The sequence below is a fragment of the Bos grunniens genome, chromosome 17 (assembly GCF_055505025.1).
Source record: "Bos grunniens cultivar Pamir isolate PY7600 chromosome 17, Bosgru_T2T1.0, whole genome shotgun sequence".
In the NCBI taxonomy this organism is placed as follows: Eukaryota; Metazoa; Chordata; class Mammalia; order Artiodactyla; family Bovidae; genus Bos; species Bos grunniens.
The window spans coordinates 56,604,192-56,618,622 of NC_141181.1; the positions used below are offsets into that span (position 1 = coordinate 56,604,192).

The 14,431-nt window shown below is 45.3% G+C and overlaps 1 protein-coding gene across 4 annotated transcripts in view; it reads right to left on the reverse strand.

Annotated features, from left to right (window-relative positions):
* The window catches only part of SRRM4 (serine/arginine repetitive matrix 4), a 173,128-nt gene that overhangs the window by 39,871 nt on the left and 118,826 nt on the right, over positions 1 to 14,431 (reverse strand). For 2 of the 4 annotated variants that reach the window (XM_086347911.1, XM_086347910.1), the window contains exons 2-4: positions 5,227 to 5,373; positions 3,639 to 3,725; positions 623 to 694 (exon numbers count right to left, since the gene is read on the reverse strand). In XM_086347911.1, coding sequence (XP_086204037.1) covers positions 623 to 694; positions 3,639 to 3,725; positions 5,227 to 5,373 — 306 coding nt within the window. Of the gene's footprint in view, positions 1 to 622; positions 695 to 3,638; positions 3,726 to 5,226; positions 5,374 to 6,295; positions 6,547 to 6,864; positions 7,073 to 14,431 lie in introns of those variants that run through there. The other 2 variants (XM_086347913.1, XM_086347912.1) reach the window with 2 other exon arrangements.

Below are 14,431 nucleotides of genomic sequence, written 5' to 3' on the forward strand. Positions count from 1 at the left end.
CAGGAATCAAACCTGAGTCTTCTGTGGCTCCTGCATTGGCAGGTGGATTCTTTACCACTGAGCCACCTGGGAAGCCCTTGGGAATGTGCGTTCAGTTACTAATGCCTCTTAAGTATAGTTCACAAGTAGTTGTCTACAGGTATGTCCAAAACATGGACAATCCTGAAGCGATGTTTCACATGATCCCATTCTCTAGGACACAGCTGGATCTATCAGAAAGGCCTCTCCATGGGAATTTAGAATAACAAGAGAGATTCAGTATCTTCTTGTGATCGGGCCTACGACAGGAAGAGACGGGAACAGGGTACAGGGTCTGTGCGCCCCCGTGTGCACCCTGGAATTGGGCTTGGGTTGCGTCAGCTTTGGTTCCAGCACTTCACTGAGACCTGGCTGGTCTCCTTAGAAAAAATCCCCCACAGGCCCGAGTTGGTGTTAGTAGGTCTCTGGTCTTTGCAACAGGAGTCTCAAGTTATACAACTTACAAACACAAGACCATACACAGAAGAGTATTTTTCATTAATGAAATGATAAGCCTCCAAGTGACCTTTCAGTGCCGTCCACTGTCGCTCCCACCTCAACCCCACCCGAGGCATCCCTGTGTGCAGAAGAGGAAGGACAGTACCTGTGTCGCTTATGTTTCTTGGAACTTTTCTTCTTCTTCTTCTTGACAGGTGATGGGCTATAAGATGGGGACCTGCCGTGGAGAGAAGACATGCTTGAGACGGAGGCTTTGAGGGCCAGGATCGGTCCTTTCTCCAGTTCCCAGACACAGCCTCAGCTCTTCCAGGAACACATATCAAGGATGATACTTTGTCTTAAATGTTATTGCATGTTTTATATGTATTATATGTATTATTCCATTTAATCCTTCTACATACTTCTTAGGTAGGTACAATTGCTACCTTCCTTTTTCAGACAAAGCAAGTGAGATTCAGAGAGGTGAAGTGACTTGCCTAAAGACAGTTGCCTAAATACAGCGAAGAAGTGAGTGAGCTGAGATTCAAATTGAAGCCTCTCTGATCCCAGGGGCTTTGTTCTTAATCACTACATCACCCCATAGCTGCCCTCCTGGTGGGACCACAATATTTATTTTTGTCTGCTGTCCTTCCCCAAGCTGTGTATGCTTTAAAGGCCTCTCCTCTGCCCCACCCTGTTGTCTCCCTGGTCAGACCAAACTTCTGCAGGACATCTTGCCAGGATGTTCTCAGCAAGGGTCCTTGCCAAAAGGGGTTACCCAGGAAACAGAGATGCCCTAGAATCATGACTATGATTCCAGGCTGAGGTTCAGGTGACTTGACTCTCCCATTAATTCACAAGTCACCTACCTCAGGCATGTCACTGCTCGCTCTAAATTTCCTATTCTCCCACTGATGAAATACCAAGGTTGAAACGTATCTGGAGTTGCAAACTCAATGCCAACAGAGACCTCTCGGACAGCTTAAATGGATGCAGCGGGTTAGGGGGTAGATGGTAGGGAGTGGTGGGGCCTGCGGTAAGCCAGGGAGCACCTGACCTAGGGGGATGGCTTCTTTTCAGATTAGCTGAAGGTCTCAGGTAGGAATGCAGGCCTGGGCTTCTAAAGCACTTGCCTTTTCAATAGTAGCTGTCAGAGAACATATTTTCGTATGAAATCTCCTGGTTTTAAAACAATGGCATTAATTTAAAAGACAAAAAACAATTTGCAGGTCAAATAAAACATGTCTGCAGGTGGAGATGTAGGGTTGAAAAACAATCTGACTTAGGGAATCAGAGCACCTGTCCCCCAACACACTGAATGAATGAAGGGATGAGCGACTGAAGCCTAATCCCTGTGGCTTCCTTCTTTTTTTGGCTTCCTTCTTTGACATGTTCTCCTGCCCATTCCTAAAATCAGGAAGCTCAGGCCACTTACCCCAATTCTACCCCACCATAGAATGGCTGGAACTCAGGTCTTCATTCACATTACCCTCTGGGTCCTCTTTGGGCCTCACCACTTAGAACTAGGCTAAAGTAGGGGGGAAGGAAACAGAGCCCCTGAAAACATGGAGTTGGGGCCCAAGGCATCCAGATTCTGCTCTCTGCTGCCCCCTGGAGGCTTCTTCAAATACTGCCTCCGAGGTTTTTTAACTTGCCTCTCTAAGGAACAAGAACCAAAGAGCGTCTTGATGAAAGTGAAAGAGGAGAGTGGAAAAACTGGCTTAAAACTAAACATTCAAAAGACTAAGATCACGGCATCCGATCCCATCACTTCATGGCAAATAGATGGGGAAACAATGGAAACAGTGACAGACTTTATCTTCTTGGGCTCCAAAATCACTGAAGATGGTGACTGCAGCCATGAAATTAAAAGATGCTTGCTCCTTGGAAGAAAAGCTGTGACCAACATATTAAAAAGCAGAGACATTACTTTGCTGACAAAGGTCCATCTAGTCAAAACTGTCATTTTTGCAATAGTCATGTATGGATGTGAGAGTTGGACCATAAAGAAAGCTGAGTGCTGAAGAATCGATGCTTTTGAACTGTGGTGTTGGAGAAGACTCTTGAGAGTCCCATGGACTGCAAGGAGATCAAACCAGTCAATCCTAAAGGAAATCAGTCCTGAATATTCACTGGAAGGACTAATGCTCAAGCTGAAACTCCAATACTTTGGCCACCTGATATGAAGAACTGACTCATTGGAAAAGACCCTGATGCTGGGAAAGATTGAAGGCAGGAGGAGAAGGGGATGACAGAGGATGAGATGGTTGGATGGCATCAACGACTCGATGGACGTGAATTTGAGCAAGCTCCGGGAGTTGATGATGGACAGGGAAGCCTGGCGTGCTGCAGTCCATAGGGTTGCAAAGAGTCAGACACAACTGAGCGACTGAACTGAGGTCATATAAGAAACAACTCTCTGACCACCCCTTGGGGTCTGGAACACTGAACCTGCTTTTATTGTAGGGATTTACAGCCTAGAAGAAAGCCTGAAAACAATTTTAAATGCAAAAAAAGTAAAAGTATTGTGTATAGAAAAAAATTCATATGGTACAAAAGAGTCAATAGCTGGAAAACAATATAAAGTCAATTATCCTTGGCATTTTTGTAGTGGCAGAAGCAATTGAGGAGCCTAGAATCAAGTGTCTGTAGGTTCTGTCACCTCCTCTCTGAGCCTTTATTTTCTCATTCTAAAATGGGGGTAATAACTATGAAAGAAAGAAGTCATGATGACTAGAGTCAATACTGTGCATTTGAAAGTTGCTAAAAGATTAGATCTTAAGATTTCTCATCACAAGAAAAACAACTAGAACTATGTGAGATAAAAGTGCCTGGCATGGCACTTACATGAAGTGAGTTCTCCAAAAATACATAAAGAAGTAAATACTAATGGTCACGGTCATGCTTCATATTAACTATCATTTACTATGTGCCAGATGCTGTGACAGCTGCTTCCACGTCAACTTTCTTGTCTAATACTCACAAACCCCAAGAAGTAGGTATTTCTACCATTTTATAGAAATGGAAACAGGCTCAGAGAGGTGAAGTGACTTGCCCAAGGTCACACAGCAAGTTAAGAGGCAAAGGGGGGATCTGAATCCCAGAGGAGTCACTGCCTAACTCAAGAACCCTTTTGTCCCTTCCTCCATCTTCAGGGTTTCGTGGCCCCTTGCAGCCCTCACCTCCTTCTCTTCTTCCGCGTAGCTTTCTTCTTTTTTTTCTTCCCCCTGGAGGAAGGTAGTGGCGTCAAGTCTTTGCTGTGGGAGGCACTGAGGAGAACATAGAACAAGGCGTTAGAGGACCCAGGGTTCCCCGAGCCGCCAACTGGTGCTGTTGTAGCTGAGAGATGATCCAGGTCCTGGGAGGGTGAAGGACCCACAGTGAATACCTAATCACCACCTCATGGCTGATTTGGTTGCACTTCAGGTTAAATGCCTCAAATAAGGAGCCAATGCTGACCTAATGAGACAGATGCTCTACGTTACCCAAACACCAATTGATTATTTAAAACAGAGCTATAGAGGTTAACTGCTCCTTAATAGATTTATTATTGAATTTGCAAATGGCTCACCGTGGTAAATAAATCAGTTTTTAAATAATTAATTGGCAGTTCAGCATCCTCCCTCCCCAGTACATCGTGTCTGTAGTTCCTGCTGGAAATTAAATGTGAGGCAAAAGGTAGGTTAAGTAGCAGCTGATTATTAAAAGTATATTTGCCAAGGTCTAATGTAACGAGATACATATCTCATATCGCTTCACAGAACCTCAAAAACCTCCACTCCTCAGGAATAATTATTTCCTGTTCAATTAAATTCAAATGCTCAGGCTGCAGTTAAATGAAGTCAAGTTATCTCCTTTTATAATTGGGGCAGGCTCCAGGGATTTTTTTTTAAAGCAGTATCCATCCCACGGCAAAAAGATATGGTTCTGGATGAAAAACTGCTTGGGAATTGAAACAGGCCAACCCCGCTGAACCTCACTGGGAAAAGAGAATATTAATAAGAATATTATTGTCATTATTAGTAATAACACAGCTACTGTATATTCACTTACTATGCACCAAATGTTTTATATACTTTGATACTAACAAAAGCACTTTGAAGGTGTTATGGTTTTTACTGTCTCATTCTACAGGCAAAGAAAATCAGGCTCAGAAAGCTGAACTGCCTTGCTCAAGGCTGCACAGTTAGGAAGTGTCTGAGGGGGATATGAATCGAGGCCTGTGTGATTACTGTCCTGAGAGCTTTCCCACAAAACCAGCTGCTTTCTCAAACTTGTTTGTGTGGCTGATCTTTTGGAAGTTACTTAACTCTTTATAAAACATCAAAAAATGCTGCCATAATTAATTCCATTCTAAGAATCTGGTATTTACAGTTAGTAGGGAAAAAAATGATATAAGTAATTAGAATACATGTTAACGTCTCTGCATTGCCAGTCAACAAAAATTATACAGCTATATCTTCAAGAGACTCACTCTTAGCAGGTTAAAAATAAAAATCATAGGGGGTAAATATTTAACTACTTAGACACCTGTTCACTAGCCTCGGGAGTCTACGAATCTTCTGAAATGGTACACAGAATTAGGAGGGTGTTCTTAGTACTCATAGCTTTCAATTAATTCTCAAATGGGTTTTGATTTGATTTAAGGATCTCAAAGAGGAACTTGCAAGAGACAGAGGGGAAGAGTGGTCAGAGAAATAAATTTCGTTTTTTCAGCCTCAACTTGAACTTCCACATTAGATCAGAGAGGGGGATGGGGCAGAGTCTCACCTGCGTGCTCTGGTGGGACTGGGCTCCCTGCAGGCTTTGCCTCTGTCCCAGCTGTTGGTGCCCAAGACCTTGGAGGCCAAATGCTGGCTCAGCTTTTCCGAGGGTCCATCCTGAGCTGGGACCATGGGGCTGCTCTGGGGTTCTGTCCTATAGAGGAAGAAAGAAGGAGGCAAACGCATTAGGATATGACAGAGATTCTTAATGTTCATCAAGCATGCACAGATGTCTGATTTCCCTTGGAGTTAAGTTGGGGTCATAAATATCATCAGGGGTCAATGGTCTCCGAGGAGGGGGTGATATATATTGTTTCTAGTTTGAGGCAGTCAGATCTGTGTGCCATCTCCAGCTCTCTCTTTCCCTCTGTCACAGTGACTTTCGAGGCCACACCTTTCAAACAGTGAAGCTACTGGATGGGAAGAGAGATGCCTGGATCACATTAGACTTTGCATGACAGAAATAAGCCTTAGTTAGATTAAGCCACTGAGGTTTAGGGGCTTATTTGTTACTGCTTAGGCTTGGCAACCCACTCCAGTGTTCTTGCCTGGAGAATCCCAGGGACGGGGGAGCCTGGTGGGCTGCCGTCTATGGGGTCGCACAGAGTCGGACACGACTGAAGCGACTTAGCAGCAGCAGCAGGCTATCCTGACTTAATCACAGGGAAGGGCTGGGAATCAGCATTTTACTTCCTTCCTCAAGACTTATTCTGAGGCCAAAAGCAAGACAGGATTAGTTTAAACTCTCTTTTGCCATTTCTATCCCATTTTTCTGTCTTATCTGTGTGTGGCACAGAGATACCTTAATTCAAACACTATCTTCACCATTTAGTAACTATAGAATCCTGGATTAGTTGCTCAACCTCTCTGAATTATATATCTCAGTATATAGCTGAGTTTATATCTCAGCTATAAAATAGAGGATAATATCAGTCCATATATCATTGAGTTGTTGTGAAGATAAAATAAGATAATATAAACAAACAGGAAAGGCCTAAAATGTGTCATTTCCATTTTCCTTTACTTCTCTGTGAACCAAGCCTCCTATCTGCTGTCCTTAGCAGGTGGGAGCTCACCCATTTGGGATAGCAGTTCCAATGAAGGCTTGAAGCTCTCCCGTCTGCCTCTGAGATGAGGTCCAAACTGCATAGGAAGATGACCTGTGTCCCACCTCCTTCTCTGAGTCCCAGAGAAGGAAGAGAAATTGCCTACTCAGTCTCTGAAGGGGCTGTCACTCAAATCTCCTGGCTCCTAACCAGGAAGAGTCAGCAGTCTGAGAGCCACAGGTGGATCTAGCAACATCCAGCAAGCATGCTTGCTGCCCTCCCTGCCTGCCTGCCCTGCCCTGCCTGCAGATCCCAGGTCAAGCATTGATCAAAGGTATTAGCATCTCTCCTGCATCGAGCTTCTGCAGCCATTGCATCAAGATTGGTTTTATGACTCAGGATAAATGCATCTGATAAGCCCCCCTGCTCCTTGGGGCTGCCAGGAGCGCAGGCCAAGCCTGGCAGTATTGAAGGGAGGGCAGCAAAACACATCCATCTCTGTCAGCTGCTTCTCAGTGCATCTTTAGAAGCGGAGCTAGGAGATGCTTCAAGCCCAGGAAAGATGGGGATTCTAGTGGGGTCTACCCAGCCCTTCTCACCGTCAATTCCATGCTTCCAGAACTCCACTTTTCCCCCATGATGAGGGTTCCATTTCTATGTCTTTGTTCCCTCTGGTCTATCTGTGTGGAATGCTGTCCTGGCTCTTTTCAAACTCAAAGCTTGCAATTCCTGCCCAGCCTCCAGCAAGGTTTGCCTCTTGCCATTCTTGTCCTAGCTGAGGCTAACCTAAAATTCATCAGCTCTGATTCCCTGGGTGCCTGCAGTGTCTCCGGGCCAGTTTTAAGTGTGGGGATGTAGTGAACAAGACACAGGTGTTCCCAGAGATCACAGAGTTTGGATTATACATGGAAAAGCAGGTAATAAATGCACAAGCAAGTAATAATATGGCTTATTCATCAGTAATAAATTATAGAGAGAATGAATCAGTGTAAAGGGCCTAGAAAAGTGAGAGGGGTGACTGTTATTTAATATCGGGTAATCATGGAGGGAGCTTCCCTGGTGGCTCATTGGTAAAGAGTCTGCTTGCCAAAGCAGGAGATGTGGGTTTAATCCCTGGTTTGGGAAGATCCCCTGGCATAGGAAATGGCAACCTGCTCTAGTGTTCTTGCCTGGGAAATCCCATGGACAGAGGAACCTGGCAGGCTACAGTCCAACGGGTCACAGAAGATTTGGACATTACTTAACAACTAAACAAAAAGAACAGCAAAATAATCATGGAGAGCCTTTCTTAGGAAGTAACAGGGTGGATACTTGAAGGACCAGGACTAACCTTGTAGTTTGTGTTGGCTTTAAAATGTGTTCACAAATTTTTGACATTCATACCATCAATTAGGGAGCCTAATTTCCCTCCCCTAGGATACTGGATGGGCTAGTGACTCAAGTTGAATGAACAGAATGAAGTAAAAGTGATGATGTGTGACTTTCAAGACTAAGTCATGAAGGTAACTTCTGCCTCTTCCTCTTGGATTGATCACTTTGAGGGAAGTTGGCCGCCATGTAGTGAGGACACTCAAGCAGCTCTTTGGAGACATCCATATGACAAAGAACCGAGACTTCCTGCCAACAGCCAGCACAACCAGCCATGTGAGTGAACCACCTCAGAAGTGAGTCCTCCAGCCCCGGCAAGCTATCAGATGAGACAGCAGACATGGCTAATGCTTGAGAGGTAGTGACCCAGTCACCCAGCCAAACTTCTAATTCAAGGAAACTGCAAAACTTAACTGTTAATTGTTGTTCTAAGTCACAAATATTTGGGGTATTTTGTTGCTCAGCAATATGTAACTTCTACACAAATACCTGTAAGCAGTATGTTCCAGGCAGAAGGAATATCAAGTTCAAAGACAGTCGGCATACTCAAGAAACAGCAAGCAGGGGTAAGAATGATAAGAGGAGAGATCAGAGATGAGGTCTTTATAGGTCATGGGAAAAACTTTGGGTCCCCTGTGGCTGAGATGGGTGATGTTCAGAAGGTTCACTCCCTGAGCTCAGGACACTCAAAGGAAGGGAGGGAAGGACAGAGAGAGGGAGACCATTGCAATAGACCTGGCCCAGAGCAGGGTGGCAGCAATGGCGGTGATGAGATGTGATTAGATTCTGCTATATTTTGAAAGCAGAACTAGCATCCTTGGCTGCTGGTTAAATGTGGGATAAACAATCAGCAACATTTGTTCAAGGAATAAATGAAAGGGCAAAGGCATTGACTAAAGAGAACATTCATCTGTTTCAAAAAATTATAAAGAGCTTTTTGAGATGCCTTGAGCTAATCCCTTCATGGTAACAGTTGGTGGAAACAACCCAGCCAATATCTCTGTCTACTCAGATGGCTCAATCAATGTCTTCTACTATTCCTCATATTTCCCTTAGAAAAATGATCAGTGTGCTTATCAATGGATGTGTATTGCCCAAGAGTCTTGAGTTGGACATACATACAAGAATGGAATTTGGGGAGCATTTCTGGAGCATTACAGGAAACCAAGACACAAATATGTGCCTGAGGCAACCTTGTCCTAGGCAGAAACTGAGGGTTGATGTGATGAGTTTGGCAGTGAATGACAACTAGTGCTGGCATCCGGCGGAAGGTATCAGTGACTTGTGCTAACAGAGGCAGGGGTTATCTCCAGTGTGGGCAAAGCTGGTGGATGCTATTGCCAGGCACTGGGGGACAAGGCTAAGGGCAGGGACAATGCCTCATCCCTCGCTGCCAGCAGCTTTGTTCAGAATTAGGGATGGGGAATCCCTGACAATGGTTTGATGAGTAGAGGTATAATGGAGTTGCTACAGTTTATAACTTGACACTCCTTGATGTGGTAGCATTTTTTTTCCCCCAATAGCATTGGTCTCCCATTCCATTCCATGGTACTTCACATGGGATTACAAAACAAAGAATAGAATTAATTCTATCAGGTTGACAGGGAGTGGTGAGGGAAAGAAGAAAGGATTCCTTCCTCATATAAAATTAAAGATTTTTTTCAGTGTGTTCTAACACTTTGCCTCTTAGCTTTTTTTAAACTGAAAGAGACTCAGAGAGCATGTAGACCAGGCTTTGCTAAACTTGGCACAGTTTCAGAGGCCCCCAAGGTTGAAAATACAGATTCCTAGGTCCCACCATAGCCATAATAAATCAGACTGTCCAAGGATGAAATGTGGGAACCTGTATCTTAAAGAAACACCCCAGGCAATTCTGCCTTCTACTCGGTCAGTAAATCCAAAGTGATAATTGGGATTAAAAAGCTCTGATTGATTTGGTCTCTCTCCTACTCTACAGCCCATTTTCTACCCCTCTACCTTTCCCTTACTCTGCTCCAGCCACATGGCCTTCTTGCTACTCTTCATATGGAACAGGTCCCTTAATCAAGGCCTTTGCTCTTTCTGTTTCCTCCACCTGGTATGCTGTTCTTCCAGCTCCTTCCTTTCACTCAAATGTCACCTCCTCAGGGAAGCCCTCCCTGACTTCTTTAAGCAATCATGCTCTTCTTGTCACCTGCCTCCATCACAGTCTTGTTGTACCTTCCCTCCTCCAGAGTACTCATTACTATGAATACCTGAAATGACCATTTCCCATGTTTACTTGCTAACTGTCTTCTGGACTAGAATGTGAGCTTCCTGAGAGTGGCAACTAGTCTCTTTTCTCACCACTGGGTCCCTAAGGATCTAGTGCATGGCATAGCGTGCCTTCCTGCTCAAGAAACGTTTGTTGAATGAAGGAAGGAAGGAATTTACAAATAAATTCTGATGTCCGATCTCATGTGAGAACCATAGATCAGATGCAACTTCTCCTCACATATAAATAAGCAGAGGTCCAGGGAGAAGGACCCGTCTGAGGCCACAAAGCACTTCAGAGGACTCAGACCTCAGCCTTGGCACGCCCACCCCCTTGGCCCCACCCATCTTCCTTCCTTGCTTCCAGCTTTACATCCTTGTAGGGCTTTAAGAAAAATCCTGTGTTCCATCGTTGCTGAGGAGTACCGGCAGCTGCCTTGTTTTTACTACATTGCCCTTTGATGTTGCATTAAAAAAAATACTTAAAAGAATGTGAGATCTTCAGGGGACAGCTAAAACAGTGAAGTCAAGGGCTGGCGCACTCCGCTTCACAGAAGGAGGGAGGGAGCCCTGAGTGCTGAATTCCTCAAGGCCTCCCTGCTCGGTTCCTGCTAATCAGCGACCTAGAGCTTAGATGAGGCTATCCGTAGTCATGGCAACCAGCAGATTCTCAGCCTCCGATAAGAGGGCTGAACTTTCTGCAAAAGTCTCCTGAGCTGCCTCCCCCATCAAAGCTCGTGACTCCACCAAAGTGCTCACTCAGCCTGGTTAGGAGCCTCGAGTGCTAGTTTGAGTTATACACTATTTGGGGAATCAGACACAAACAATGTTGGAGGGAAGTGAGAATCCCGGCCTCCACTTATCTCTGTGCAGAATGAGGAAACTGAGGTCCCAAGAAACAAGGAGCACATGGAGACAGATGTTAGAACTCTGTGGCCTTTTGAGTCCTAGTCCAGCGCTCTTTTCATGTCCTTTATTTGTTTGGCTGCATCGGGTCTTAGTTGTGGCATGTGGGCTCTTTGTGTGGCACACAGGCTTCTATAATTGTGGCACACACACTTAGTTGCCACTTGGCACGTGGGATCTTAGTTCCCCTGGCTCACACACCCTGCATTGTATGATAGACTTTCAAGCACTGGACCACCAGGAAGTCCCTTTTCTACATCCTTTGATCATAATTATAGCAGGCATTTATGAAGCACCTACTCTGTGCCAGATGCCAAGCTAAGCTTTTCTCATGCATTGTCTCATTTAAGCTTCCAAAGAAACCCAGGAGCAGGCATGGCCATGCCCACTCTCAGTTTAGTTCAGCTGCTCAGTTGTGTTTGACCCTTTGCGACCCCATGGACTGCAACACACCAGGCTTCCGTGTCTATCACCTGATCCTGGAGCTTGCTCAAACTCATGTTCATCGAGTCAGTGATGCCATCCAACCATCTCATCCTCTGTTGTGCCCTTTTCCTCCTGCCTTCAATCTTTCCTAGCATCAGGGTCTTTCCTAGTGAGTCAGTTCTTTGCATCAGGTGGCCAAAATATTGGAGTTCAGCTTCAGCATCAGTCCTTCCAATGAATAGTCAGGACTGATTTCCTTTAGGATGGACTGGTTTGATCTCCTTGCAGTCCAAGGGACTCTCAAGAGACTTCTCCAACACCACAGTTCAAAAGCATTGATTCTTTGGCGCTCAGCTTTCTTCACAGTCCAACTCTCACATCCATACATGACTACTGGAAAAACCACAGCTTTGACTAGATGGACCTTTGTTGGCAAAGTACTGTCTCTGCTTTTTAATATGCTGTCTAGGTTGGTCACAGCTTCTCTTCTCAGGAGCAGGTGTCTTTTAATTTCATGGCCACAGTCACCATATGCAGTGATTTTGGAGCCCAAGAAAATAAAGTCTGTCACCGTTTCCATTGTTTCCCCATCTGTTTGCCATGAAATGGTGGGACCGGATGCCATGATCTTAGTTTTCTGAATGCCCACTATACAGACAGAGAAACTGAGACCCAGGGACAGTAAATGGTGAGAGCACCAGCTGCCCTACTTGTTTATGAGAATCAGCTGAGATAAAAAGGAGAGCAATCTGGAAAACACTCTGAAAACATAAGGAGATAATAAGTGGGGGCACAAAGTGAATCTTAGTAATTTTCCTGTAAGACAGGGATTTGCTTCATGGGTTTGGAGAAGTAGATGTATCTTAAGGTACATATACAAATAGAAATGGCACTTGGCCATTAGATTCAGGACATCTCTGACACTTATTTTCCCCAGCCCACCAATAGCTTCTCCCAGGGTGTAGAACACTTGCAAATCCAGTGTCTCAATGGATGCTGATAAGGCTCTTGGTAAGGTGCTCAATTTGATGAACTTATCCCCATTACTCAGATGAAGACATTGAGACCTGGGGAGGCAAAGGCAGTTGCTTCCCATCCAAGGTTCATGCCCAGGTTCTTGTTCTATATTTGCCACCAGAGTTGTGAATGACCTGCCCTTGTCTCTGCACTGAGCCAGAAAGCTACCGCCTCCTTGTTTCAGTAGAGAATGACGGTGCAAGACCCTCAGCTCATGAGTCCACCAGAGAGCCTGAGGCTTATCATGGGACTATGCTAGCTCCTGGGCAAGATGGATTTGGCTAATTTGTGCCTTGGCTCCTGGAACTTTGGTCTGGATCCTGTTACTATTCTGGCCTGAGGTCTTGGTACCAAGTCCCTTTCAAGGTTAATTAAGCCTCGTTGGGGATAATCTGCAGGAGCTGTGACTCTTGTGAGTTTTGATCTCACAGTTGGGAAAAAAAGCACAGGAGCTTAGGGGAAGACAGGGATTCCAGAGCACCACTGTGGGAGACATTGCTGGATGCACGGGCCACGATGCTCAGCTTCAGGAACCGAATGAGAAAGAAAGAAGTTTTATGAGGCCGGCATTTCCCTCATCATTTCATTCACTTATTCAGCAGCTGTTTACTGAACACCTACTTGGTATTAGAGTTTAAGGACTCCAAAGTAACTAAGACTTATTTGTGTCCTCAAGGAGTTTCCAACCTGGAAGAGGAACATTGATTCCTCAGTTGGGGATTACAATGTGGTAAGTTCTCCAATGGAGAGAAGCTCAGAGGACCACAGAGAAGCACCTAATCCAGCCTGGGGAGATGGCTGTGGAAAGTTTCCTAAAAGATGTATAGGAATCGGTCAGGTGCAAAGACCAAGTACCGAGCCACAGCAATGGACGTCAGAGAACTGCAGGGAAGCAGTAAGTTGGAAGAGATAGTTGGGGTGGAGGATGGAAGAGTTGAGGCTGACTTATTTCACTTAGCATAATGCCCTCAAGGTATATCCATGTTGTTGCAAATGGCAGGGCTCCCTTCCTTTTTATGAATGAATTCCATTTTATCTATTAGATATATTAATAGATATGATATATGTAACATTGTCTTTATCCATTCATCTGGTGATGGAAACTTAGGTTGTTTCAATGTCTTGGCTACTGTAAATAATGCTGCAGTGAATGTGGGAGAGCAGAAAAATTACAGGATCTGGGACTAAGGAGGCAGACAGGGCTAGAGTCTTCAGGGCCATGTGGACAGCTGCTTCTCATGCCTTCCTGTGCATGTGAATTTGCTAGAAATGTCGAAGCTCAGGCCCTAACCCAGACCCACTGATTCAGCATCTGCACTCGATCAAGATCCCCAGGTGATGCTATTGCTCCATGGACCACACTTTGAGTAGCCAGGTTGTAGACTTTACAAAGGTTTTGGACTTGATCCTGAGTCCAGCCCTCTAGCACTCTCTGTCCTCAGGTAATTGATGAGGATGGTTTAGTTCAGTTCTCAGGGCTGAGAGTGTGTGAACGTGTGTATGTGTGCATGGTAAGCCCTGCTGTACATCTAAAATTGTCCAGTTCCCAAGTTCAGGTCAAAAGATGAAAGAACCATATGGAGAAAAATCGGCTCAGCACTTCTTACCCAGCTCAGCTGAGCAGGTCAGGCCCCCAGCCTGTCTGGGTTTTGAACTCTCATCACAGAGCACGGACCCCTGCTGCCCCCCAGCCCAGCCCTAGTCCACCCGATCGCTTCTCCTTTCACAGGCTGGCCTGTCAGTTGCCTACTTGCCTAGTGAGGGTTCGAAGCGCTGAGAGGGGGATTGGCCTGGTTTCTTGGGGCTGTCTGAAATGCAGGCGCCCCAAACTTGGGAACTGGCTGAATTCCAAAATGTTGTTTCTCATTGAACACATTGTAAAGGGTTACTTGGTGATGCTGGGCAAGTGCAGAGATCCTGCAGTTCTACTGAACTGGGTTCAAACCTTGGTTCTACCAAGCTGTGTCACCATGGACAAGGCAAACACCTCTTGCTCTGGCCCAGGGCACCTTCAAGACCTTTCCATCAGCTGAAACTGCAGACAGGGTTTGCTTTGCTCCAGGGAGGGTGAATTGCTGATTAGAGATTCTTGCCCTGGGAGTGATTGTGCTAGGTGAGTCCCTTTAGGGCATCATTATGACTACTGCTAGAGAAAGCACCAAGCAAGCAAGATCTGCTGAGAAGAGGGCAGAAGTCCTCACCCTAATAGGAAACCTT